General features: G+C 45.2%; 1 protein-coding gene across 1 annotated transcript in view; it reads right to left on the bottom strand.

Annotated features, from left to right (window-relative positions):
* Window positions 1-27,725, bottom strand: part of LOC141094354 (uncharacterized) — a 165,013-nt gene that overhangs the window by 81,659 nt on the left and 55,629 nt on the right. Inside the window, 7 exon segments of the mRNA XM_073580192.1 lie at window positions 17,517-17,521; window positions 20,573-21,976; window positions 25,803-25,893; window positions 26,092-26,189; window positions 26,273-26,396; window positions 26,480-26,659; window positions 26,789-26,921. Coding sequence (XP_073436293.1) covers window positions 17,517-17,521; window positions 20,573-21,976; window positions 25,803-25,893; window positions 26,092-26,189; window positions 26,273-26,396; window positions 26,480-26,659; window positions 26,789-26,860 — 1,974 coding nt within the window. The 5' untranslated portion in view covers window positions 26,861-26,921.

Here is a 27,725-nt window from a genome sequence, read left to right as displayed (position 1 = left end):
CTGTGGTGTAGTGAAGTGTACGTCAGGTTGGTGTGTGTGTGTGGTATTGTATACACCACACACACACCAACCTGACGTACACTACGCCAGACATACCAACTTGATACTACATCAGGTTGGTGTGTGTGGCATAGTGTATCAAGTTGGTATGTCTGGCGTAGTGTACGTCAGGTTGGTGTGTGTGTGGTGTATACAATACCACACACACACACCAACCTGACGTACACTACACTACACCACAGCACACACCAACCTGACGTACACTACACCACACACACCAACCTGATGTTGTGTCAGGTTGGTATGTGTGGCGTAGTGTACGTCAGGTTGGTGTGTGTGGTGTATACTACACCACACACACCAACCTGACGTACACTACAGCACACACCAACCTGACATACACTACGCCACAAACACTAACCTAATGTAGTGTGGCAGGTTGGTGGGTGTGGCGTAGTGTACGTCAGGTTGGTGTGTGTTTGTGTGCTGTAGGGAACATCAGCTTGGTATGTGTGTGTGTGTGTGGTGTATGCTACACCACACACACGAACCTGACGTACACTACAGCACACACCAACCTTACACTACGCCACAAACACTAACCTAATGTAGTGTGGCAGGTTGGTGTGTGTGGCGTAGTGTACGTCAGGTTGGTGTGTGTGTGGTGCATACCCTACCACACACACCAACCTGACGTACACTACATACTTTCCATAAGCGACATGGTGTCCGCTAACTATTGGAGCTAATTTTCCATTCCAAAAGTCAAATGGCGCTCCTTCCCTTCAGGGCCCTGCCGTGCGCCCAAACAGTGGTTTATGACCACATATGAGGTATCAGTGTACTCAGGAGAAATTGCTCAACAAATTTTAGGATCCATTTTATCCTGTTGCCCATGTAAAAAAGAAAAAATGTAGGCAAAAATAAATTTTTGGTGAAAAAAAAGTACTTTTTCATTTTTACAGATCAATTTGAAGTATCTGGGGGTTCAAAGTGCTCACTATGCATCTAGATAAGTTCCTTGGGGTGTCTAATTTCCAAAATGGGGTCACTTGTGGGGGAGCTCCAATGTTTCGGCACACAGGGGCTCTCCAAACGCGACATGGTGTCCGCTAATGATTGGAGATAATTTTCCATTCAAAAGTCAAATAGCGCTCCTTCCCTTCTGGGCCCTGCCGTGCGACCAAACAGTGGTTTATGGCCACATATGAGGTATCGGTGTACTCAGGAGAAATTGCCCAGCAAATTTTATTATCCATTTTATCCTGTTGCCCAGGTGAAAATGAAAAAATTGATGCTAAAAAAAATTTTGTTGGAAAAATTGAAATGTCCATTTTTTCCTTCCATGTTGCTTTAGTTCCTGTGAAGCACCTGAAGGGTTAATAATCTTCTTGAATGTAGTTTTGAGTAGCTTGAGGGGTGCAGTTTTTAGAATGGTGTCACTTTTGGGTATTTTCTGCCATATAGACCCCTCAAAATGACTTCAAATGTGAGGTGGTCCCTAAAAAAAATGGTTTTGTAAATTTTGTTATAAAAATGAGAAATCGCTGATCAACTTTTAACCATTATAACGTCCTAGCAAAAAAAATAAATTTCTTTTCAAAATTGTGCTGATGTAAAGTAGACATGTTGGAAATGTTTTTTATTAACTAGTTTTTGTCACATAACTCTCTGGTTTAACAGAATAAAAATTCAAAATGTGAAAATTGCAAAATTAGCAAAATTTTTGCCAAATTTCCATTTTTTTCACAAATAAACGCAAAAATTTTCGACCTAAATTTACCACTAACATGAAGCCCAATAGGTCACGAAAAAATATTCTCAGAATCGCTAAGATGTGTTGAAGCGTTCCTGAGTTATTACCTCACAAAGAGACACTGGTCAAAAATGCAAAAAATGGCAAGGTCATTAAGGTCAAAATAGGCTGGGTCATGAAGGGGTTAAATATAAGCAATATATGTGGGAGTCGGTGTAAGGGAAATTGAGGAGTCGGAGTCGCAGGTTTGGCTCACCGACTCCACAGCCCTGCTTGCAAGTCTGATCCCGGTCTAATGGAGCCTCCGGCACTGACCTCCACCCGCAGAGCCACACTCCACATAGAGAATAATGGAGCCTCCAGCACCGACCTCCACCCGCAGAGCCACACTCCACATAGAGAATAATGGAGCCTCCAGCACCGACCTCCACCCGCAGAGCCGCACTCCACATAGAGAATAATGGAGCCTCCGGCACCTACCTCCACCCGCAGAGCCGCACTCCACATAGAGAATAATGGAGCCTCCAGCACCGACCTCCACCCGCAGAGCCACACTCCACATAGAGAATAATGGAGCCTCCAGCACCGACCTCCACCCGCAGAGCCGCACTCCACATAGAGAATAATGGAGCCTCCGGCACAGACCTCCACCCGCAGAGCCGCACTCCACATAGAGAATAATGGAGCCTCCGGCACCGACCTCCACCCGCAGAGCCGCACTCCACATAGAGAATAATGGAGCCTCCGGCACCGACCTCCACCCGCAGAGCCGCACTCCACATAGAGAATAATGGAGCCTCCAGCACCGACCTCCACCCGCAGAGCCGCACTCCACATAGAGAATAATGGGGCCTCCAGCACCGACCTCCACCCACAGAGCCGCACTCCACATAGAGAATAATGGAGCCTCCAGCACCGACCTCCACCCGCAGAGCCACACTCCACATAGAGAATAATGGAGCCTCCGGCACCGACCTCCACCCGCAGAGCCGCACTCCACATAGAGAATAATGGAGCCTCCGGCACCGACCTCCACCCACAGAGCCGCACTCCACATAGAGAATAATGGAGCCTCCGGCACCGACCTCCACCCGCAGAGCCACACTCCACATAGAGAATAATGGAGCCTCCGGCACCGACCTCCACCCGCAGAGCCACACTCCACATAGAGAATAATGGAGCCTCCGGCACCGACCTCCACCCGCAGAGCCGCACTCCACATAGAGAATAATGGAGCCTCCAGCACCGACCTCCACCCGCAGAGCCGCACTCCACATAGAGAATAATGGAGCCTCCAGCACCGACCTCCACCCGCAGAGCCGCACTCCACATAGAGAATAATTGGGCCTCCAGCACCGACCTCCACCCACAGAGCCGCACTCCACATAGAGAATAATGGAGCCTCCAGCATCGACCTCCACCCGCAGAGCCACACTCCACATAGAGAATAATGGAGCCTCCAGCACCGACCTCCACCCGCAGAGCCGCACTCCACATAGAGAATAATGGAGCCTCCGGCACCGACCTCCACCCACAGAGCCGCACTCCACATAGAGAATAATGGAGCCTCCGGCACCGACCTCCACCCGCAGAGCCACACTCCACATAGAGAATAATGGAGCCTCCAGCACCGACCTCCACCCGCAGAGCCACACTCCACATAGAGAATAATGGACCCTCCAGCACCGACCTCCACCCGCAGAGCCGCACTCCACATAGAGAATAATGGAGCCTCCAGCACCGACCTCCACCCGCAGAGCCGCACTCCACATAGAGAATAATGGAGCCTCCAGCACTGACCTCCACCCGCAGAGCCACACTCCACATAGAGAATAATGGAGCCTCCAGCACCGACCTCCACCCACAGAGCCGCACTCCACATAGAGAATAATGGAGCCTCCGGCACCGACCTCCACCCGCAGAGCCACACTCCACATAGAGAATAATGGAACCTCCGGCACCGACCTCCACCCGCAGAGCAGCCCTCCACATAGAGAATAATGGAGCCTCCGGCACCGACCTCCACCCGCAGAGCCGCACTCCACATAGAGAATAATGGAGTCTCCAGCACTGACCTCCACCCGCAGAGCCACACTCCACAGAGAGAATAATGGAGCCTCCAGCACCGACCTCCACCCGCAGAACCACACTCCACATAGAGAATAATGGAGCCTCCAGCACCGACCTCCACCCGCAGAGCCACACTCCACAGAGAATAATGGAAGTACAATGTATATTTCCCAAATCAATTATGCCACGATCATGTGCATTCCCCCCCTTGTCCTTATGTCCACAAGTTGAGATCTTTACGAGATTGGTATTAGAGGATTTTAAGAAGATTCCAAGTCACATCACAGGAGACAACTTGTCTAGATCTCAGCGCCAGGCACTACATGAATTGAAAAATTTGGTGGATGCGGTTATTAAGGCGGCAGACAAGGGGGGGGAATGTAGTAATCTGGCCAGTAGTAAAATATGAGAAAGAAGCTTTCAGGCAGTTAAATTGTAAGGACACATATGTTAAATTGACTCACTGCCAAGCAGCTTCATACAAATTAGAATTTGATAAGATTTTGCAAAAAGCTTTTGATTTGGGAGTCATTAATAAAAAAGTTTTTGATGGTCTAAAGGTGGAGCTTCACAAAATTCCTACCTTGTACTTGTTACCCAAAATTCACAAAGATTCTGCAAATCCTCCCAGGAGGCCAATTGTCTCCGGTATTGATAGCCTATGTGATTCAGCCTGTAAGTTTGTGGACTTTTATTTAAAAGGCATGGTTGACATTACCTTAAATACGAGATACCACCGATACGCTTACTAAAATGGAGGGAGTTATTTTGGAAAAGGACATGTGACTAGTTACAGCTGATGTCGAGTCTTTATATACATGTATATCTCATGAGGATGGCATCAGGGTGGTCCGCTTCTTCCTGGAGAATAGCAACTGGGACGGTGAATTATGTAATTTCATTATTGAGATTTTGCAGTTTGTGCTGACTCATAATGTATTTGTCTTTAAAGACAGATATTATTTGCAGAAACGTTGTACTGCCATGGGGGCAGCTTGTGCCCCAGCCTATGCCAACCTGTTCCTCGGTTACTGGGAGAGATTGCTATTCCATCAGGATGGGGTCTCTCACAGTGACCGAGTGCAGTGTTGTCGTAGGTATATCGATGATATATTTTTCATTTGGCAGGGTAGCGAATTGGAGACATGTGTGTGACTTTATGGGTCAGCTCTCTTCCGAAAGGAGACATCCGTAAACTCGTTATTACATGCATCATCCTCCCATACCTCGCATACTATTAAAGCCGTCCCAGTTGGCCAATTTCTTAGGATGAAGCGGATCTGCTCAACTAATGAGAAATTTGAGGTGCAATCAATTGATTTAAAGGATAGGTTCAAGTCACGAGGGTATAGCAACCGCTGTATCAAAAACGGTTATCTAAGAGCTAAAAAAACAGAACGTCATCAATTATTGTTTAATAAAGAGAAAAAAATCGACTTCTAATTTTAACATTAGGTATATATCTACATATAATTGCTATTGGAGGCGTATGCCTGTTTTATTGATGGATCCTATTCTAGCCCAGAATATTCCTGAAAGACCTTGTTTTACAGCAAGACGTGGCAAAAGTATTAAGGACCATTTGGTTAAGAGCCATTATGTGGCCAAAATTACCAATCCTTTTAATCCTGATAATAAACTTCCAACATGGGGATTTTTTCCCAGTGGTGATTGCATGGCATGTACCTACAAAAATCTCATTAGAGGTACGCAATTTGTGTCATCAAATGGTAGAAAAACCTTTAAGATTCGGCAGCATTTAAGCTGTAGCAGTACACATGTCATTTATGTGGCCACATGTCCTTGTTCTAAAATTTATGTGGGGCTGACCTCACGTCAGCTCCGCGTCCGAGCAAGAGAACATGTGAGGGATATCAATAATGCGCGCAAAGTTGAAGATGTGAGCACCCTTAAAACCCTTCCGAAACATTTTCGGTTGATACATAATGGTGACCCTACTGGTTTTCGAATCATCGGGATTGATCAGGTGCATAGTGGAAGTAGGGGGGGCAATATTAAACGCTTGTTAGCACAAACAGAATGCAAGTGGATTGTGGACTTGGATTCCATGGCCCCTAATGGGCTGAATGAAAAACTTAGCTTTGCCCCTTTTTTGTAAGTCCCTTGTTATTCCATCTGTTTTAGATTCTTTTGATGCTGTTTTTTATTTTTAATTTTATCAATAAAATTATTTTTTTTTTATATTACTTTGTGTTTTAATTATTTATTGTTCCTTGTCTCTTTTTTAGAATTAGGTTTTCTCCTATATCCGGTGTTTTTTTTACGTAGCCCAATATAGGCTTGAAAATCCGGTTTGAAGAATGATTGACGCATAACAACATGACGTCGTATTGTGAAGATTGATATTTTTGGCATACTCTTTGAAGTTTCCTGGGACTATTGTCTCATAAATATATGCACTGTATTATTCATTTTTCACTTTAAATATTGCTATTCATGCATTTATCATGTTTTTCACATGAAAATTATTTCATGTTATCACTATATTTGCATATTTTGTTTTGTCACTACTATTATTCACGATTTATTATTATTTTTCATCATTTTTTTATTTATTTTTTGTCACTTTTTATGATGATATTTGTCGCGATTTGTTTGCACTACACATTGCACATAATCGCATTATGATTAGAGTTGAGCGAAACGGGTCGAAAAATTTCAAAAGTCGCCGACTTTTGGCAAAGTCAGGTTTCATGAAACGAAACCCGACCCTAGGATGAGGTCGGCCACGAGGTCGGCGACTTACGCGCCAAAGTCGCGTTTCAAAAGTTTGTTTTGCGCTCTTTTTCAGCCAATCAGGATCCACGGACACTGTGGGCAACGTGATGACATAGGCACGGGTCACCACCATCTTTCAGAAGGGCATGCAAGTGATTGGTTTGCTTTGGTGGGCGTCACAGGGGGTATAAAAGGGCGTGCACGCCGACCGCCATCTTACTTCTGACGATCTTAGCATAGGGAGAGGTTGCTGCTGATTCTGTAGGGAGAGTGTTAGGCAGGGAAGAAGAAAAAAAAACTGCTTCTGCTGCTAGCGATTGTGCCTGTACAACACACCAGTCACTGTGTGTGCAGTGCAAGGGGAGGCTATATTGTGGTGTATCAGTGGTGTTGGTTGTTGGGCTGCCTTCTAAGGCTTCCTGACAGCTGCATTGCTGTTTACCCACTGCTCTGCAAACTGCTTTTTTAAAAGCAATCCCAATTTTTTTTTTTTGTCCTGCTGAGGTACTGAGCTGCAAACTGCTTTTTTAAAAGCAATCCCAATTTTTTTTTTTGTCCTGCTGAGGTACTGAGCGTGCATTTTTTCACACCATACGGCGGTGTACGCTCCTCACACAGTACCGTGTAACGGCTGTTATCACAGCCACAGTGAAGCTATCTGTGTCACTCTGTGAGAATAAGTCGAGGACATGTTCCGTTCTTACAAACCTGCACTCTAGGGAGATTCCTACTCTGCCCAATTCTACATACACCTTGTAGTTTGTGATACACTAGCCAATTTCTGCCTGTGACATAGCGCTGTGATATTCAGTGGGCCTCACACAATCCAAAAGTGTCCAGTGTCCACAAGTGTCTGCAGAAATTCAAAATCTCCCTTATCCTCTAGTCACTTTGGTCACAGCTGTGCCATCGAGCCTGTGACATAGCGCTCAGATATTCAGTGGGCCTCACACAATCCAAAAGTGTCCAGTGTCCACAAGTGTCTGCAGAAATTCAAAATCTCACTTATCCTCTAGTCACTTTGGCCACAGCTGTGCCATCGAGCCTGTGACATAGCGCTCAGATATTCAGTGGGCCTCACACAATCCAAAAGTGTCCAGTGTCCACTAGTGTGAGCAGAAATTCAAAATCTCACTTATCCTCTAGTCACTTTGGTCACAGCTGTGCCATCGAGCCTGTGACATAGCGCTCAGATATTCAGTGGGCCTCACACAATCCAAAAGTGTCCAGTGTCCACTAGTGTGAGCAGAAATTCAAAATCTCACTTATCCTCTAGTCACTTTGGTCACAGCTGTGCCATCGAGCCTGTGACATAGCACTCAGATATTCAGTGGGCCTCACACAATCCAAAAGTGTCCAGTGTCCACTAGTGTGAGCAGAAATTCAAAATCTCACTTATCCTCTAGTCACTTTGGTCACAGCTGTGCCATCGAGCCTGTGACATAGCGCTCAGATATTCAGTGGGCCTCACACAATCCAAAAGTGTCCAGTGTCCACAAGTGTCTGCAGAAATTCAAAATCTCACATATTCTCTAGTCACTTTGGTCACAGCTGTGCCATCGAGCCTGTGACATAGCGCTCAGATATTCAGTGGGCCTCACACAATCCAAAAGTGTCCAGTGTCCACTAGTGTGAGCAGAAATTCAAAATCTCACTTATCGTCTAGTCACTTTGGTCACAGCTGTGCCATCGAGCCTGTGACATAGCGCTCAGATATTCAGTGGGCCTCACACAATCCAAAAGTGTCCAGTGTCCACTAGTGTGAGCAGAAATTCAAAATCTCCCCTGTCCTATAGACACCTTGTACCTTGTTTTACATTACTATATAGTTTGTTGGATTTTGTCTACATTTCTACCAAAAATGAGGAAGGCTGGTGGAAGAGGCCGTGGAATTGGGCGGGGTTTGGCAGCTGGTAATGATGGTGTTGGTGGTGGATCTGATGGTAGTGGCAAGAGCAAAATAGGACCGAATGCAGGAGGTGTTGAGCCTGGCTCCATAAAGCTTCGAAGGCTTAGTTTTCTAGGAGTTGGCAAACTGCTTTTAAAGCCAGAGCATCAGGAAAATTTTTGTCTTACATTGCTGACTCAGCCTCCAGCTCTATCGCCTCCTCTTCTTCAGTTGTAAAAAGTAAAAGCACTGAGTCGTCATTGGAGGCTCATGTTCATGAACCATACCTTTCCTTGTGTCCTTCACCCCAACCAAGATTGAAGGATGACGCAGGCCATACTACTGATTACTCCATGGAGCTGTTTTCACATACCATGCCTGGATTATCAAGTGAAATGGTGAATTACCCAGGCCAAGATGAATCTGACATGGAGTGCACTGATGCACAGCTGCTGATGGATGATTCTGCTGGTACATTCACTCAGAGCACTACATTGTCCTCGCAGTGTACAGAGCCAGATTCTGACCTTGATGAGACTCAGGTGCCCCTTCCCGCACACTATACCACCATACACGGTGACACAGAGGAAGGTGCACATGACATTGAAGAGGAGGTGATGGATGACCCAGTTGTTGACCCAGATTGGCATCCATTGGCGGAAGAGGGTGCTGCTTCCAATAGCTCAGATGAGGAGCATCCACAGCAGACATCGACATCGCAACAGCTGTTATCTGGCAGGCCCGGAGCACTCCAAAGACAGGTTCCAAAAATCAAAAGAGTTGCTGGACAGCTTGTCCAGAGGGTCAAAATATCACAGCGTGCTAGGCCGCAAAATGTCTGCCAAAGTAGGAAGAGTGCAGTGTGGCACTTTTTTTAACAAAATCCTCATGATCAGGCCAAGGTTATCTGTAAGAAGTGCGCAAAGACCTTTAGCCGAGGGAAAAATCTGAAAAATTTGAATACCAGTTGCATGCTTAGACATTTAAACACCATGCACTTGCAAGCGTGGACACAACACCAAACCTCAAATGCCACATGTGCAACTTATCACAACGAAGGTAGTCAGCAACGCTACATTGTTTCCCCCACTGTAAGCCCACCGGTTAGCACAGCAGCAAATGTTGAGGTGTCGTTGCAAGGCCACAGCAGTCAGGGAATCCCACTGTTATATCAACGAAAGACTGATTCTAGGCCATCAGAAAGAACACCAACTCCATCACCATCATCAACCCTCTCTCAGTCCGCCCTGTCCACCGCTACTTCCACCATATGCAGCTCTCAAGTCCAGCTCACCCTCCCAGACACTATGAGTAGGTCAAGAAAGTACTCAGTCTCTCATCCGCATACACTGGGTTTGAACGCCCACATTGCCAAACTAATCTCGTTTGAGATGATGCCCTTTCGGTTGGTGGAAAGCGCAGCTTTCCGCGAACTCATGGCCTATGCAGTACCACGCTATGACGCTATGACCTACCCAGTCGCCACTTCTTCTCTCGTAAAGCCATCCCAGCCCTCCACCATCATGTGAAAGACCGCATTGTCCATGCACTCAAGCAGTCAGTGAGCGGAAAGGTGCACCTCACAACTGATGCATGGTCCAGTCGGCATGGCCAGGGCCATTACGTGTCCATCACTGCGCACTGGGTTAATGTGGTGGATGCAGGGTCCACAGGGGACAGCGGTGGTGGGTCAGTGCTGCCTAGCCCACGGTATAGGAAACAGTTGGCTGTAGGCGTTCGACCCTCCTCCTCCTCCAGAAGCGAAAGCTCGTCCACAGAGCGCAGTCGTACGAGCACTCCCTCTGCAGCTGCCACTGTTGCACATGAGGTGTCCCCCTATCGAGCAGCTAGAGGAAAGCGTCAGCAGGCTGTGTTGCAGATGATGTGTTTGGGCGACAGACACACCGCCAAGGTGCTGGCCGAGTACTTGAAGCGACAAACTGAGTCATGGCTGGGCAGTGTACATCTTGAGGCAGGCAAGGTAGTTAGTGATAACGGGCGTAATTTTGTGGCAGCCATAGCCCTTTCAAAACTCAGCCACATACCTTGCTTGGATCACACCTTGAACCTGGTGGTGCAGTGCTTCCTCAAAAATTATCCAGAGTTAACAGCCCTGCTCCAGAAGGTGCGAAGACTGTGCGCGCACATCCGCCGGTCGCCTGTACACTCCGTTCGTATGCAGAAGCTGCAGCGATTGCTCCACCTTCCCAACCACCGCCTCATTATCGACATTGCAACAAGGTGGAACTCCACCCTGCACATGGTGGAGCGGCCGTGCGAGCAGAGGCAGGCCATAATGCATTTGTGGGAGGATACACGGCCAGGCACTTTGAGAGCAGACATGGAGTTGACAGGTGTGCAGTGGTCGAAGCTGAAAGACCTCTGTAAAGTCCTTCAGTGTTTTGAGGAATGCACACGGCTGGTAAGCGCAGACGACGCCATCCTAAGCATGAGCATCCCACTTATGCGTCTGCTCATGCAAACTTTGACGCACCTTAAGGAGCAGGCTTCTGCAGCCAATGTTGATGAGGAGGAAGAGGAGGAGGGAATCCTTGATAACATTCAGCCATTGTCTGCTCAGGGACCTCTCCTGGACGAGGTGGAGGAAGAAGAGGAGGAGGATGATGATGGGGATGATTACTTAGGGGAGGAGGATGCATCTCGTGGGGCAAGTGAAAATGTTGGCGTGGCAAGGTCTGGTACAGGGTTTGTGCGTGACTGGAGGGATGTGGATTTGCCAGAAAGTGCTCCTCCAACCAGCACTCGCAGTGCATCATTGACACCGGGAACATTGGCCCACATGTCAGATTATGCCTTGCAGATCCTAAAAAGTGACCCCCGCATTGCCAAAATGATGAACGATGATGACTACTGGTTGGCCAGCATCCTGGATCCACGCTATAAAGGCAAATTACAAAACATCATGCCACAGGAGAACCTTGACCTAATATTGGCTAATAAACAAGCAACTCTGGTAAATCGGTTGCTTGAGGCATTCCCAGCACACAGCAGCGGTGATGGTTCTCACACGAGCCGTACGGGCCGGGGTCAGCTTGGCAGAGGTGTTCGTGGTGCACACAGCAGAAGTGGCGTTGGAGACAGGGGTTTCATGACAATGTTGTGGACTGATTTTTCAAGTACCGCTCACACAACTGGTAATACTGCATCGATGGAAAGTGACAGGAGACAGCAGTTGTCAACTATGGTTACAAACTACTTTTCCTCCCATATCGATGTTCTCCCACACAGGTCATTCCCCTTTGACTATTGGGCCGCTAAACTGGACACCTGGCCTGAATTGGTACAATATGCCTTACAGGAGCTCGCTTGCCCAGCTGCAAGTGTGCTATCGGAAAGAGTCTTCAGTGCAGCTGGATCAATCCTGACAGAAAAAAGGACCCGTCTGTCAACCCAAAATGTGGATGATCTAACCTTCATTAAAATGAACCACGCATGGGTTTCCAAGGATTTTGTCCCTTCCCCTGATGACACATAGGGTGACAGAAAAATGGCTTGCTTTGGTCCACCTCTTCCTGGGACTTGACCTATTTCACCTTTTGCATCAGCTGAATGTCCAACATCAACATATGCCACTTTCTAAAACTCCCTAACTGTGCTGCCTCCCCCCCATGGCCGGGGTCACCACCTAGCGCACGACACCGTGCGAGTGCCGTTGCCCTGGACAGGTGGGTAGGCCGACTCTTGGGCGCGGGCACTGGCACAGGGTCCCTCATAGTGCAATAAAGTGTCTCTGACGGTGGTGGTGCACACCCGCCGTCAGACACACCGCCGTACTATGAGGGGCCCAGTGCCAGTACCGACGCCCACGAGTGGGCCCCCCTTGCTTGGGCAGGGCCCCAGCATTTGCAATCTTTACCTCTCCCTGCTCCTCCGCTGTGTAATCTGGGCCGTCAAATCCATACTGTGCCTGACACCTTTTGAGCCTGCCTCCTGATGTATAGACATATATTTTGAATGTGTACGCTATCCATACAAGTTATCTGGGGATACGGTACCCTTTCTCACCTTTGTGCAATCACGTGCAATCCATACTGGGCCTACCACCATCTGAGCCTGCCTCCTGATGTATAGACATATATTTTAAATGTGTACGCTATCCATACATGTTATCTGGGGATACGGTACCCTTTCTCACCTTTGTGCAATCACGTGCAATCCATACTGGGCCTACCACCGTCTGAGCCTGCCTCCTGATGTATATACATATATTTTGAATGTGTATGCTATCCATACATGTTATCTGGGGATACGGTACCCTTTCTAACCTTTGTGCAATCACGTGCAATCCATACTGGGCCTAACACCGTCTGAGCCTGCCTCCTGATGTATAGACATATATTTTGAATGTGTACGCTATCCATACATGTTATCTGGGGATACGGTACCCTTTCTAACCTTTGTGCAATCACGTGCAATCCATACTGGGCCTAACACCATCTGAGCCTGCCTCCTGATGTATAGACATATATTTTGAATGTGTACGCTATCCATACATGTTATCTGGGGATACGGTACCCTTTCTAACCTTTGTGCAATCACGTGCAATCCATACTGGGCCTAACACCGTCTGTGCCTGCCTCCTGATGTATAGACATATATTTTGAATGTGTACGCTATCCATACATGTTATCTGGGGATACGGCACCCTTTCTCACCTTTGTGCAATCACGTGTAATCCATACTGGGCGTGAGAACGGCTGGCGAGCTGTTAAGCAAGCTACAGCACCTGTGGTTTGCACACGTAAGTTTTTCATTTTTTCAGGAATGACGGTTAGGCCTAATTTCGGAACTGCGGTTGACCTGCACTTACTGGGAAATCATTGTTTGCGGGTAATAATTGTAATCAGTGATCCCCATCACTAACGTTGTTCAGCGGGTTATCTGCACCTGTAAGCGACAAACGCTGGCCTTTGCAGTGTAGAGCACATGCAGCCACGGACATGTAAGGGCATGACACACCAGTTATTGGCCAATCTCATGTGCCAGAGCCTCACGTGTCCCTCTAGTAAGCCGGACTCGGACCGCGGGGCATGATGGAGTCTCGTTCGTTAACGGAATTAAGCTTGCAATGTGTGCATCTGTTCTGTAGCTGGCATGGTTGAGGTTTCCCAGGTGGAGTCGAATTTAACCGTAGGCTCCACTCCTGGTGGTGCCCTTCTGGACATTCCTTTAAGGTTCAGCTTTGCAACGATACTGCCCACGTAAAACAAACACTTTGCCTTCATGAACGCTGTTTGGAGGGTCATGACTCTTGGGAAAAACGCCGCCCAATCAGTTAACCTGCTAGAGATCGTTCGTTGCTCCCAAGCATGACATCACACTCCCTAGGAGGAAGGTAATGCCACTGTGGCGACCGTACTCCTGGGGGCGACACAAGTGCACTGATGCCCAGCCACTGCTCGATGAATCTGCTGGTACATTGACCCAGACCACTACATTCCCCTCGCACGCTACATGGCCTGAATCTGACCCTGATGAAACTCAGGTTACCCTTCCCATATACAGTTCCATCTTACACGGTGACAAAGAGGAAGCTGCAGATGAAAGTGCAGGTTCGGCCCACCCGCCATCAGACACACCACCGTACTATCAGGGGCCCTGTGCCAGTGCCGTCGCCAACGAGTGGGCCCCCCTTGCTTGCTCAGGATCACAGCACTTGCAAAGTTGAAATACTGTGCAGTGAGATGGAAGATGGGGACGACGAGGAGTCCAGACTAGTACAGGGATTCCCTAGCGAGGAGACTTATTTGATTGTTTTCAATGTTGGGACTGCAATTTTTGGGGAGCACTATACTCTGGAGAATGATAGATGGCGCCCACCATACACTGGAACATTCCAAAGACACTGGAGCAGCATTTACAGGGCCCATTATACACTAGAGCATTAGAAATGGGGCCCATTATGTTTGGAGCATTATTTGGGCCCATATGACAGTGGAGCTTCATCCATGGGGACCAACATATACTGTAGCATTATGTGGAGCTCATCATATACTGTTTCAAACATTATATGGGACCAATGATTCTGTATGGAGAAATAGATGGGCCTCGTCATGAGATGTAAAAAGTGAAGTATTTTTCATTGTACTATACCGCTATTTCTCTGCCGTATCGGAGCATGATGAGTTGTGGTATGTGTTAAAGGGGCGCTCTTTCGCCCAGGGAACATGAAAACCTGGAGCCAGCCCTCCCCCCCACAACTGTAGCCAAATAACCCCCATTTTTCAGTGCGTAACTTGTATTATGAAGTTAATTAAGGTTGACAAGCTTAAGTAAGAAGAATTGATGCTTTTGGCATTCAAATGGGCACTGTTGGTGTGTTTCCTGTCCTCCTCTCACTGCCGACTTTTATTCCCCATTGACTTACATTGGGTTTCGTGTTTCGGGACGACCCCGACTTTTCCCTATAATCGGACGATCTTGCTCGACCCGACTTTTGGAAAAGTCGGGTTTCACGAAACAAAACGCGACCCTAAAAAACCAAAAGTCGCTCAACTCTAATTATGATTATATTTATTTTCACTTGGCATATTTTTCGTTCACTTTTTGCCACTTGGAATTATTTGTTATTAATTATTATAACTAAGTAGGGACTGTCCTTATTCTTTTATGAGCAGCCACATTTTATTTTTTGAGGACTTTACCGGATATATGCGCTGGACGTTTTGTTATCAGCACATAACGCTCATTATGGCGATATATGTCTAGCGCATGCGCCTTAAGCTCCTGGAGCGACACGGCTTTCCCGGCTTCAGATTCCTAGCACGCATGTCGTCAACTGGGGATTTCCCCATGACGTGCGCGCTCGGTGAATGCCGGGAGACGATGTAACTTCCTCCAGCTCTGATCTTTCGGTGCATGCGCACTTTGGACAATTTTCATTATAAAACACCAGTCAGGAGACTTTTTCCTCACTCCTTGATAAAGCACACGCGAAACGCGCATCAAGGGGTGGCACAAGGCTCCTGGGCACAACAGTATTATCTATGGGTAAGCACTAATAAGCATGTTTTATGATAATATATGGTTGTCCTCTAATTAAACGCAGGGCTGTTTACTGATTGAGGGTTAATCCCCATTATATGAGATTTGATGCCTGCGGTTTTTTGAGGACGTATATACATATGTATTTTCTTCATATGCTATGAAGTGTGGGATGTTTACATCAGGATTGTAATACATTTATATGGCTTATGTGCAATACATTTTCTATATGCCCTGGACCCATGTAATGTAAGGAAAAATTTTTTTAGGGCTTTTTCACTTGTTTGCTACATATGTATAATAATTGATATAATAAAAGTGATACAATTTTTACTATTCTTTGTATGGAACTCCATTTTTTTTAATGCATTGTATTGTTATCTGGAGTATACAATTTTAGTCCGTAGTTTATAGATTTTGTGGTTGACAATTTTTTGTCTTGATATTATTGATTTTTTTATCGATATTATATACCCTATTTTTCTCTTGTTGGGAATTGTTATACTCTTCTAAGATCTGTACCACCCTGACGAAGGTGTTTCGCTGCCCCCGGGGACGCAACATTACGGTATCCTGGGCTTCCCCATCCAACGCCATCAGGGCCACCTCTGCCTCTAGGTCAGGGGCAAGCGGATGCATCCTAAATAACCCACGCATACACACCATCCAATTCCACAGCATAGTATTGCTGCCGGAGAACCTGGGTAGATTGCTGAGCATAGCCCCCAAAGAAATACTGGGCTGGGGGCCCTCGTTGTCCACGCTCTGAGACTGCATCCTGCCGACTATGCCAAATGTAGGGTTTGCAGGTACGCAGGATGCAGTGACGAGTCGCGAGACAATTTGGTGCTTTCTATAGTAACGTTTATAAGACTTGAGGGAACTTTCCTCAGTCATGGCCTGATTAAGAAAAGGGGTACCACGGATTGCCCTCGCAGGGGCTCTATACAAGCAAACACAAACGGGTAGAACACGACTACTTCCGGCAGTAGCCGGTCACTATAGGGCAGAGGTATGGCCAACTATGGGTCCTTAATTATATAGTCATCTTAGCCATCCAGACGTCCCTCACCATTCGGGATGGTGGTCTTTCGGCGTAGTAGTTGCTGGGCACAGTTGCTGAGGCGTTGACAAAGTCTTTGCGCGCTCTGGCGCGCTAATGACACTGGAGCCCCACAGGCCCCGGCGGCGTACTTGGACGAAAGGGCCGCAGCCCCTGGACTGGGGCAAGCGGTGGCGATGCAGGGTGGCGGGTGATAGGCCACTTGTGTATCTAGCAGCTGCGACGGGGACTCCGCGGTGAGCAAAGGCACGGACCGAAGCGGGACAGTGGTGGCGGCTGACAGCACTGGACTTGCCGCGGCCACGGGTGAGAGCAGGGCGGCTGCAGGTGGTGGGAGACAGGCCACAGCCACGAGCTGGGGCGAGGCGGCAGCGGCCCCGAGCGACCACGGGCAGGCCGCAGCCGCGGGCTGAGGCGAGGCGGCAACGGCCGCGGGCTGAGGTAAGGCGGCCTTGGGTCTCGGGACGGTCGTCCCGGCGCCGCCCCTCTGATGTCCTCTGTGAGCATCTCCCCTGGCACTGGTAAGTCGCTCTGGCTCTCAGTCGCTCCCACGTCTCCTGCTGCTTCTGTCCCGGTCTGCTGACTCACTGTCCTGGGAATTCCCCGCCTCCTTTATACTGGTCCCTCCCCCAGTCCATCTGTCTGTCACAACGGTCCGTCCCCGAACTCTGTCCCCCAGGGACAGTTTCCCCCGGAACATAGATGACGGCTTCCTTGGTTCCGGCCCGGACACACCACGGGGGCCGTTCCTCCCACATTATCACTGTGTAAAAATACACTGTTTGTACAAGTAAGGCTGGTTTCACATTAGCGCTTTTTAAGCGCACGCACGGCCGGGGGTAGCTCCGCCCCCGTGCCGGCTCTCTGCCCGGCGTGCCCGCCCCTTGCTTGTAGCGCCGCCTCCTAGCGCACAGCGGCCCCTGCGATCGGCGCACCCTATCTTTAGCATAGGGTGCGCAGATCGTGCGCAGGCCATGCGCTAGTTGCGCTTTGACCTGCGCTGCGCACTTTTGACGGTGCGCCGTGCGCGCCAAAATCCGAAAAAGTTTGATTTTGGCGCGCACGGCGCACCGTCAAAAGTGCGCAGCGCAGGTCAAAGCGCAACTAGCGCACGGCCTGCGCACCCTATGCTAAAGATAGGGTGCGCCGATCGCAGGGGCCGCTGTGCGCTAGGAGGCGGCGCTACAAGCAAGGGGCGGGCACGCCGGGCAGAGAGCCGGCTCGGGGGCGGAGCTACCCCCGGCCGTGCGTGCGCTTAAAAAGCGCTAATGTGAAACCAGCCTCACCTGTCTCTGTCTGTTCATCGCCTCACGCTATCAGAATCCTAGAGTTCCTACAATAGTATTACAGGATACTCCAGCCAAAAGAGGATTCTGCTGGGGCAATGTCAGAGTCACGGTCAGACAAGATGTTATCTATGATTAACTCCTTGCAACAGGTCGGATGTCATGATTGAATCACCGAGGAGGAAAAAACAAAACACAAGCTCAGCCCAGAAAATCAGAGAGGTTGGAAACTAGCGGATTGCAGACCCCTAATCCTATCACACAACTAGCAGTAGCCGTGGAGTGTTCCTACGGTGATCCTAGACACCTCGTCACAGCCGGAGATCTAAATAAGCCTAAAGAGAGAAAAGGGAAAAACTGACTGCCCCAGAGCAGACCCCAAAGCAATAGGCAGCCCCCAACATATAATGACGGTGAAACAAGATGAAAACAATAACACAGATAGAAAGATAGGTTGAGCAAACGATGGGTCCCAAGCTAACTAAAAAGGACAGGACAGAAAAGCTGCTGTCTGCAATCCGAGAAAACCCTGCTAAAAATATTACCAACACAACTGATAAGCAAAACGGACCCTGAAGTCACTAGACTTCAAACCCTATATCACCACTCAGAATATTCTGAAAGCAGAGCAAAAAAGAACACTGATCAAGGAAAAAGAATCCAGCACACCCCCAGCCGGGGATGGCTGAACTCAAAAAACAAGGTAAACAAAACCAAAACTAATACGTTCAATAGCAGAGCAAAAACTTATGTTTGGGAAGCAGGAATCAGACTGGTCTCCAAGAATCAGCAGAGAAATCACCAGCCACTCAGAAGGGCGTCGGCTGCCTTATATCCAGTCTGAAGTTCCCGTTACCCAGTCACAATCCACCTGATCAGGTGTTTGGTTTCTTTCATCCAAATCAGCCTCACTACCTTCCTTCACCAGAAGAGGGAGATCCTCGGACACAAAAGATGAATGAACAGATGAGCTCACAACAGTGGGAGCTATATAAAGTAAACTTAGAGACTACGTTTTCAGCTGTACAATGTTTATGTAGATTGCATTTTTTATCGCATATTTTTCCATTTTTGTTCAGCAATATCATGATAAAGCATAGCTTTTTGCCTTTTTGTTTGTTTTTATGGAGTTCATTGAAGGGGACAGTGGGACAGTTTTATAGGTCGGGCCGTTCTAGAAGGGGTGACACCAAAGATGTGTACTTTTTACTTTAACCCCTTTAGTGACGGGGCCAATTTTATAAATTCTAAGCAATGTCACTTTATATGGTGATAACTCTGGAACGTTTCAACAAATCCCATTGATTTTGAGATTGTTTGTTCGTGGCACATTATAATTTATGATAATGGTAAACTTAGGTTGATATGTTTTGTGTTTATTTATAAAAAATATCAGAAACTTGACAAAAATCTAAACAAATTGCAATTTTCAAACTTTGAATGATTATCCCTTTAATCCAGATAGTCATACCACACAAAAACATTAATAAATAACATTTCCCACATGTCTGCCTTACATCAGAACCATTTTTAAAATGCTAATTTATTTTGTTAGCCTTTTAGGAGGTTTAAAAATGTAGCAGTACTTTTTCATTTTTTTAAGGAAATTTACACAATTTATTTTTTTCAGGGAGCTATTCAGGTTTGGAGTAACTTTGGGGGTGCTATATATTGAAAACCCCAAACATGATACCATTTTAAAAACAGCACCTCCTGCCACATTGAAAACTCCTGTCAGATAGTTTATTAACCCTTCAGGTGATTTTCAGGAATTAATGCAAAGTGGTATAGCAGCAATGAAAAAGTGTTTGTTTACCATCTAAATGTCGCTCACTTCTGAACCGCTCGCTATAGCCGGGAGACTCTAAGGCCGCTATTTGGTCATGAATTGCTATGGCAAACATCAGGACCACACAATCATGATCTTGGTGTGTCAATTAGGTTAAAGCGGAAGCCCTCACAATATATTAACCATTTATTTGATGTAGTCACTTGACAGCAACAACTAAGGGGTGTTAAACAGATATGGACTGTGTAAACACTGATCGTTTGTGATACAGCAAGTTGTCAGCTATAATGTACAGTTGACAGCTGCTGGATTGTCTCCTGTATGGGGATGCTATTCTATTATATCTCAGGTCAGTAAAAAGACGTATTGGCGGTCATTAAGGGGTTAAACATAAATATATTTATTGGATTAATAGTTTCTTTTTTTGTACTTTAAAAAAATATTTTTACAATTTTTTTTAATCTTTTTTACTCTTGTACACTATCCCCGATTAAGACATCAACTGTATAATGACAGATCGTTGACCTAGCTGATCACAGCGCCATATCTATACCGCAGTGTGCGGGAACACAGCTCCTACTGCGCCATATATACAGCGCAAGTCGGGAATGGGTTAAACGATGCTGTCTATGAATGGACAATGAGCCAAGCTGTGCCCTTTCAAATAGGAGATATTCCTTCTAGTACAGACCATTTGCTATCCCCCCTGTAAGCTGAGAATCCAGGAGCTAAGGTGCCAGGATTGACACCTACCTCCAGCAAAAGCCCCTTTGTGCTTACAATGTTTCACTGCTTTGTCAACTAAATGTAACTCTCCTGCCTTATTAATAGCCCTTATTATTTATTTCCTTCACACTCTACATGAGATTTTAGATGAAGAGGATTCCCAAAAATAACATTTCCCACATTTTGAACATAAAAAATGGTTTCTACCCTGTATGAGTTCTCTGATGTGCAACAAGATTAGAACTCGAACTAAAACATTTCCCACATTCTGGACATGAATACGGCTTCTCCCCTGTGTGGATTCTTTGATGTTTAAGAAGATCTTGTCTCTGGGTAAAACTTTTCCCACAATCTGGACATGAATACGGCTTCTCTCCTGTGTGAATTCTTTGATGTTTAAGAAGATCTGCTCTCTGGGGAAAACATTTCCCACATTCTGAACATGAAAATGGCTTTTCTCCCGTGTGAATTCTCTGATGATTGAGAAGACTTGATTTCTCTGTAAAACATTTCCCACATTCTGGACATGAAAATGGCTTTTCTCCTGTGTGTTTTCTTTGATGTATAAGAAGATTTGATCTCTGGATAAAACACTTCCCACATTCTGGACATGAATACGGCTTTTCTCCTGTGTGTTTTCTTTGATGTTTAAGAAGATCAGATCTCTGGAAAAAACATTTCTCACATTCTGGACATGAATATGGCTTCTCTACTGTGTGGATTCTTTGATGTTTAAGAAGATCTGATCTCTGGGTAAAACATTTCCCACATTCTGGACATGAATATGGCTTCTCTACTGTGTGGATTCTTTGATGTTTAAGAAGATCTGATCTCTGGGTAAAACATTTCCCACATTCTGGACATGAATATGGCTTCTCCCCTGTGTGACTTCTACAATGTGTAAGCAAAGATGACTTATGGGTAAAACATTTCTCACATTCTGGACATGAATATGGCTTCTCCCCTGTGTGACTTCTACAATGTGTAAGCAAAGTTGACTTATGGGTAAAACATTTCCCACATTCTGAACATGAAAATGTCTTCTGTCCTGTGTGATTTCTGTAATGTGTATTTAAATTTGACTTACGGTTAAAACATTTCCCACATTCTGAGCATAAAAATGGCTTCTCCCCTGTGTGACTTCTCTGATGTCTAAGAAGTGTTGATTTAGCCATGAAACATTTCCCACATTCTGAACATGAAAATGGCTTCTCCCCTGTGTGACTTCTACAATGTGTAAGCAAAGTTGACTTATGGGTAAAACATTTCCCACATTCTGAACATGAAAATGGCTTTTCTCCTGTGTGACTAAGCTGATGACTAAGGAGATGTGCTTTTCGGCTGAAACATTTCCCACATTCTGAACAGGAAAATGGCTTTTCTCCTGTGTGACTTCTCTTATGTGTAAGCAATTGTGATTTACATTTAAAATATTTCCCACATTCTGAACAGGAAAATGGTTTCTTCTCTGTGGGAATTATTTGATGTTCAACATCACGTTTGCAGCTTTCATTTTGCTTAACAGTCTGTGATGAATCCAAATAGGTGACTGATTGAAAAGGCTCCGATGATTGATTTTTGCTCTGAAGGGCTGGAGGTATAGCTGGAATAATGACATGCTTTTCATAGGTATCTGGTTTGACACCACAGTCACCTGCCAAGAATAAAACTGATATTATTACTTTTCAATATCAATGCCTTATATTTTATATAATTTCTATATACATAATTCTATACAACTCAAAGTATAGTGAATCTATGACCTAAGACAGTGGTGAGCCACTTGTTCACAAATCCCATGGTACTGAACCTCTAAAGTACAATCGAGAAACATAATACACAAACGCAGAAAAGTTTGAAGCAATAAAGGGAGGATTAAAAACAAGCTTTATTACATTACAATCTATAGCAACAAATAAAAATATACACCATAAAAACATGTAAGATTCTCAAAGGGTTATTCCCATCTCTGATCATCCATCCCCATATGTAGTATGTGTAATAATAATATTGGGAAATATGTAATACAGTTCTCCTGACTCGCTATGTTGCTCACCCTATGTGCAGAGCATTGCATTAGCTTAGGTATCCATGGTTACTACCACTGATATAGTGACTGTTAGTTGCTAGTGGTCATAACCATGGATACTTAAGCTACTGAAATGCCCTGGACATGGGGTTGTGAAGGGTTAATACTAAAATCAGAGTTGAAGTTTCGTTTTATCCATTCTCTGTAGGTTTAGCTTCTTAATTTTTGTTGCTGTATGATAAATTTTTATAATTGGCATGGGCTGTCATGAAACCAGATTGTTCTCATCAGGTGCAAAGATAAGGGAGGCGGGGGTGTAAAACTCTGAAGAATATGCCATTATACTACTTTCTACTTAGGTACGGACATATATGTAGTGTCCGGTTTTCTTGCAATATTATTGGCTTATAAAGTGAAATGATTTTATTGGTAGATGAGAACTTTGCATAATTAAGCAAAATGTTATAAAAGAAGTGACTAAAATAAAGGGGCTTAGTGATCTGCCTCGATCCTCCCGTACAGAGACTCCTGTCTCCGTGTGGTCATTTGAATTGCTAGCAACACTGTGGAATAATTTGGAAATCACTGGATCAACCGTGAAGGGTTAATTTAGCCCTCCCTAAATAGCTACCTCGACAGGGTCAGCGACAAAGAATTAGTAAAACTATACCACATTTCTAATTGGAGGTATTTGCTCTTATTATTACACCTACTATATTGAAGACAGCTCTCATCATTGTACCTTGCTCTGCCTGTGATCATCGGAAGCAGGGAACAATGTTGAGAGTTGTATTCAGGCCCTGCTGTCTATATAGGGTAAAATTAAGGGTATATAGGGTAAAATTAAGTCTAAAATAAGAAAAAAAAAAAATCACATTATACTCACCTTAACAACTAATCCAATGAAGCCATGGTCACCTGTAAAGAAACAAAAATAAAAAAAGAATATCACTCACCTATCCAAAGTTGAAAGAATCCAAAGTGTCCCATGCCGTAATCCATCTGTGTGACATTTGCATATCAGAATAAACGGTGACCTGAGGTAACCACTCACGTTGAAAATCTGGGTAGAACGGCTCGTTCACACCCTGATTTTTCAAAGTTAACTGCGCTGATCTCACTGAGGTCATCACAGTTCATAGGCCCGCTCTTGCTGCAGGGAGTCATTTTCCCCTGCTCTTCAGCAGGAGTGGTTGCCTCATAAACCTCCATCAAAGTCCTTTGCACCCAAAAGCACTACAAAAATTGGCTGGTGACTAGCTCATCCAACCTTTATCCACCCCCAATTCCTCAAGATAGATGGACCATCATTGTAAATAAGCCCCTGTACTTTGTGTCACTCCCTCCACATTGTAGAGTGTAAGCTCATATGGGCAGGCTCATCAATATCTTGGCATTAATTATAGTATTATCGTTAACTTTGTTAGGACTGTTGTATATAAACTGTTGAATTGTAAATCGCTGCAGAGTACGTTGCTGCAATAGAAGTAAAGATTGTTATTATTATGAGCACATGTCGGACAGATTGATTACAGCGTTGGTAACTATTCATTCAATTTTGGACATGAGAGAGATATTGTTGTCTTATTTTTGCTTGTGTACAGGTGACAATGGCTTCAGGGGATTAGGTTTTGAGGGCTTGTACCCATTACCATGTAAAAAAAAAGTTCTGATTTCGGTCTAGAAAAGTAGGACTAATGTCATAAACAGTGCCACGCAATTTTCATGCGAGTACAATCCGATTTTTCACACCTTGCATCCGACTGACATCCGAATGCCATGTAATTGCTATTTGATTGCAATTCGATTGTAACATGAACTTTGACACAGTGAATTACTGTGTCATTTACACATATTTTTCCATGGAAATATAGTTCAATAAACACATATACTGTATATATTTCATGAAAAGCCGTACAGTAGAATCACAGCGTGACGCAACCGAATAGAACAGATAGATTACAAACAACATATACAGTGTGGGCCACTTATATGGATACACCTAAATAAGATGGGAATGGTTGGTGAAATCAACTTTCTGCTTGTGGTACATTAGTATATGGGAGGGGAAACACTTTTCAAGATGGGTGGTGACCATGGCAGCCATTTTGAAGGTGGCCATTTTGGATCCAACTTTATGAATGGCCCACCCAGGTGGATCCATCTAAATGGCCCACCCTGTATTCATAGAATAGATATAAAGATGTCAGTCACACATATAATTAGCACAGTATGTGTGTGCAGCTTAGTGTACATGTATTTGATTAAATTGTTTTTATGAATAAAAATTGCATGGGCTTAATTTTCATAACCAGCAGAGGTAAAGCAGATGGCTGTGGGCTGATGTTTATAGCTTGGGAAGGGGGTAATACCCATGGACCTTCCAAGGCTATTAATATCAGCTCTCAGTTGTATACTTAGCGTTTATTGGATATTAAAATGGGGGCCTGCTCAAAAAAAAAAAAAATGACATAAAGTCCCCCTTATAGTTATTAACTAGCAAAGGCTTGGCAGACAACTGCGGGCTGATATTAAGAGCCTACAAAGGGAACATGGACATTGGCCCCATTCCAGACTAAAAATATCAGCTCTCAGCCGCACCAAAAATGGAGCATATATAAGATGCACCAGTTCTGGCACTTAGCCTCGTGCTTCCCACTTGCTCTGGTGTGGGCTAGACAAAATTGTTGGCACTTTGCCAAAATTTGCTTTCGGCATGTTTCAGCTCTTTCCAAAGATGCTCTATAGGATATAGTTCAGGGCTCATAGAAGACCACTTTAGAAAAGTCCATTGTATTCCTCTTAGCCATTCTTGGGTGTTTTTAGATGTATGTTTTGTGTCATTATCCTGTTGCAAAATTTGTCAGCCATTTTCCTCCTGTGGCCACGTCCAGGGAGGTTGGCTACAGTCCCATGGATCTTAAATTTCTGAATAATATGTGCAACTGTAATCACAGGAACATAAAGCTGCTTGGAGATGGTCTTATAACCTTTACCTTTAACATGTTTTTCTATAATGTTCTTTCTAATCTCCTGAGACAAATCTTTCCTTCGCTTCCTCCTGTTTAAGTTGAGTGTGATACTCACCATATCACAAAACAGCACAGTCAGTATCTGTAGCCCTCTATACAGGCCACACACTGATTCCAAGATTGTAGACACCTGTGATGCTAAATAGTGGACACACAGTGATTTAACATGCCTCTTGTCACAATTTCATGAGTTTTATTTTTTAAATATTCTATGGAAGCATGGTTGAAAAGCAATGGCTGACTTTCATTTGTTAATTTTCATAGATTTTTTTTATCTGTTATTCCTTTTGTCAGATTCAAGATATTTCCGTCACCATTGTGGGTTTTTCTTTCATTAAACGAGGGGTACAAAAATTTTGACCACGTGTGTAATTACAGTAGAATCTGTGACTCCTCTGCATTTAGTGGTCACTACTCACCTGGGTAGTCATATGTAGGAATCTCCTCTTTACACCGCTCATCACCCCTCACATATGTCTCTGTAGTATTGATATGGGTCAGATCTTCACCCTGAAACAAATATTGTAAAAGTCACAGACAGATGGAGAAGTCCCATCTATGATCAGCTCTAATCCTGCCATCTCCACCGTTCTCATTACACAAGTATAAAACATATAATACTGGTGGATAAAACAAGACTGAGCACAAGACCTTCACAGCCGTCTACACATCATAGGGGAGATCTCATGACACCTTCTCTCCATCTACCTGATGATCCTGAGGAACATTGGGATCTTCTTGTTTACAGTCCTGTGGAAGAAGAGGATGGGGACATCTCTCTGGTGTTGTCCTCTTACTGGATAGATCTGGAGGAAACACATACAGGGACTGAATTCATTCTTTACATACAGATAATTATAGGCCGTGTGTATTTAGTCCGGTCTATTACCTGGTGATGTGAGGGGCTGGGGAACCTCCATCATGACGTCCTTGTAAACATCTTTGTGTCCCTCTAAATACTCCCACTCCTCCATGGAGAAATAGACAGCGACATCCTGACACCTTATAGGAACCTGACACATACAATGATACCGTCATCCCCCCGATCCCTTCATAGTGTTACTGTATAATGTCCCAGCATTCCCAGCAGTGTCACCTCTCCAGTCAGCAGCTCAATCATCTTGTAGGTGAGTTCTAGGATCTTCTGGTCATTGATGTCCTCATGTATCAGGGGGTGAGGTGTAGGCCCCGTGATTAGGCTCAGGGGTCTTCCCCATCCCTCAGACACAGGGTCCTGACAGCGCTCACTAGAGGTAGTCTTCACCACTGTGTAATCCTGGTTATGGAGAGACACATTAATAAATCTCGGTACAGACATTTCCAGAGTCCTCACCTCTCCAGTTCTGTCCATCTGTTATTCCCATAGATAAGAATGATGTAATGTGACGTCATCAGAATCTCTCACCTCTCCAGTAAGCCGGAAGAGGATCTCTAGGGTGAGGTGTAATATACTCTCCGCCATCTTGTCTGTAGCCATTCGTTAATGTTTAAAGTAAATTTTCTAGAAGATAATTATACCGATTGTATCTGCCAGGATACTAAATGGAAGGAAGATCAGCTGATGAAGAATCATACAAAATACCATGGGAAAACAACATACAGGAGAAGTGATGCTGGTATAGTGTAAGGACATGTGTACACCGTGTGTTTTCAGGTGGACACGTCGTGTAACCAATCCGAAAAAGTGCAAAAGTTGGAACATAATGCACAAAAATGAAAACCAACTCTCTGTTCATAGTTTCAGTTTTAAAACTTCTATTAACCCCTTCAGGTTTCTAAAGCCGCAAAACAGTTACAAGAAGTGACCGGAAAACAGCAGATAAGATGGCAAAAAAATGGCATCTCAGGACTCAGTCCATTCTGAGGACCAGAGATAGTCCTTTGACCTCATTATAGGCGCTCCTTCTGTTACGACTCCATGAAAATAAAAGAAAAAGGATTGTCCAGGAAGGCATCAATGTGCAATGTATGAAACGGGGAGTAGAGATCTACAAACTTGTCGTAAAATGTTCGCCAATCTCAAATTCGGCACCAACGTAGCACATTCGGATTAGGGTTCAGAGCAAAGTTAGGGCACATTTCAGTAAATTATAGCGTTTCCAATAATGCTTTTGATAGGAGTCATGGGGTTACCTCTGAGAGTAGCCAGAAGACTGCAGTGTCCGATTGCTCCTACTCTGAAAAGCACTTCTTTTTAATGGTGTTCATTTCTTTTGGCAAAACAGGGGTTAGTCGACCATGTTGAAAACTCTGAGCTCTCAGCTGTGCTTGGTTAGCCTCTCCCATCCCCTTTATAATCTAGGTCCCGATTCAAACCTACATCAGAGCTAGCATTTATTTCA

Source organism: Dendrobates tinctorius, unplaced genomic scaffold (genome assembly GCF_039654945.1).
Source record: "Dendrobates tinctorius isolate UK_male_01 unplaced genomic scaffold, ASM3965494v1 ptg000063l, whole genome shotgun sequence".
Lineage (NCBI taxonomy): Eukaryota > Metazoa > Chordata > Amphibia > Anura > Dendrobatidae > Dendrobates > Dendrobates tinctorius.
The sequence above is the reverse complement of the archived record's forward strand: the minus strand, read 5'-3'. Positions and strand labels throughout refer to the sequence as shown.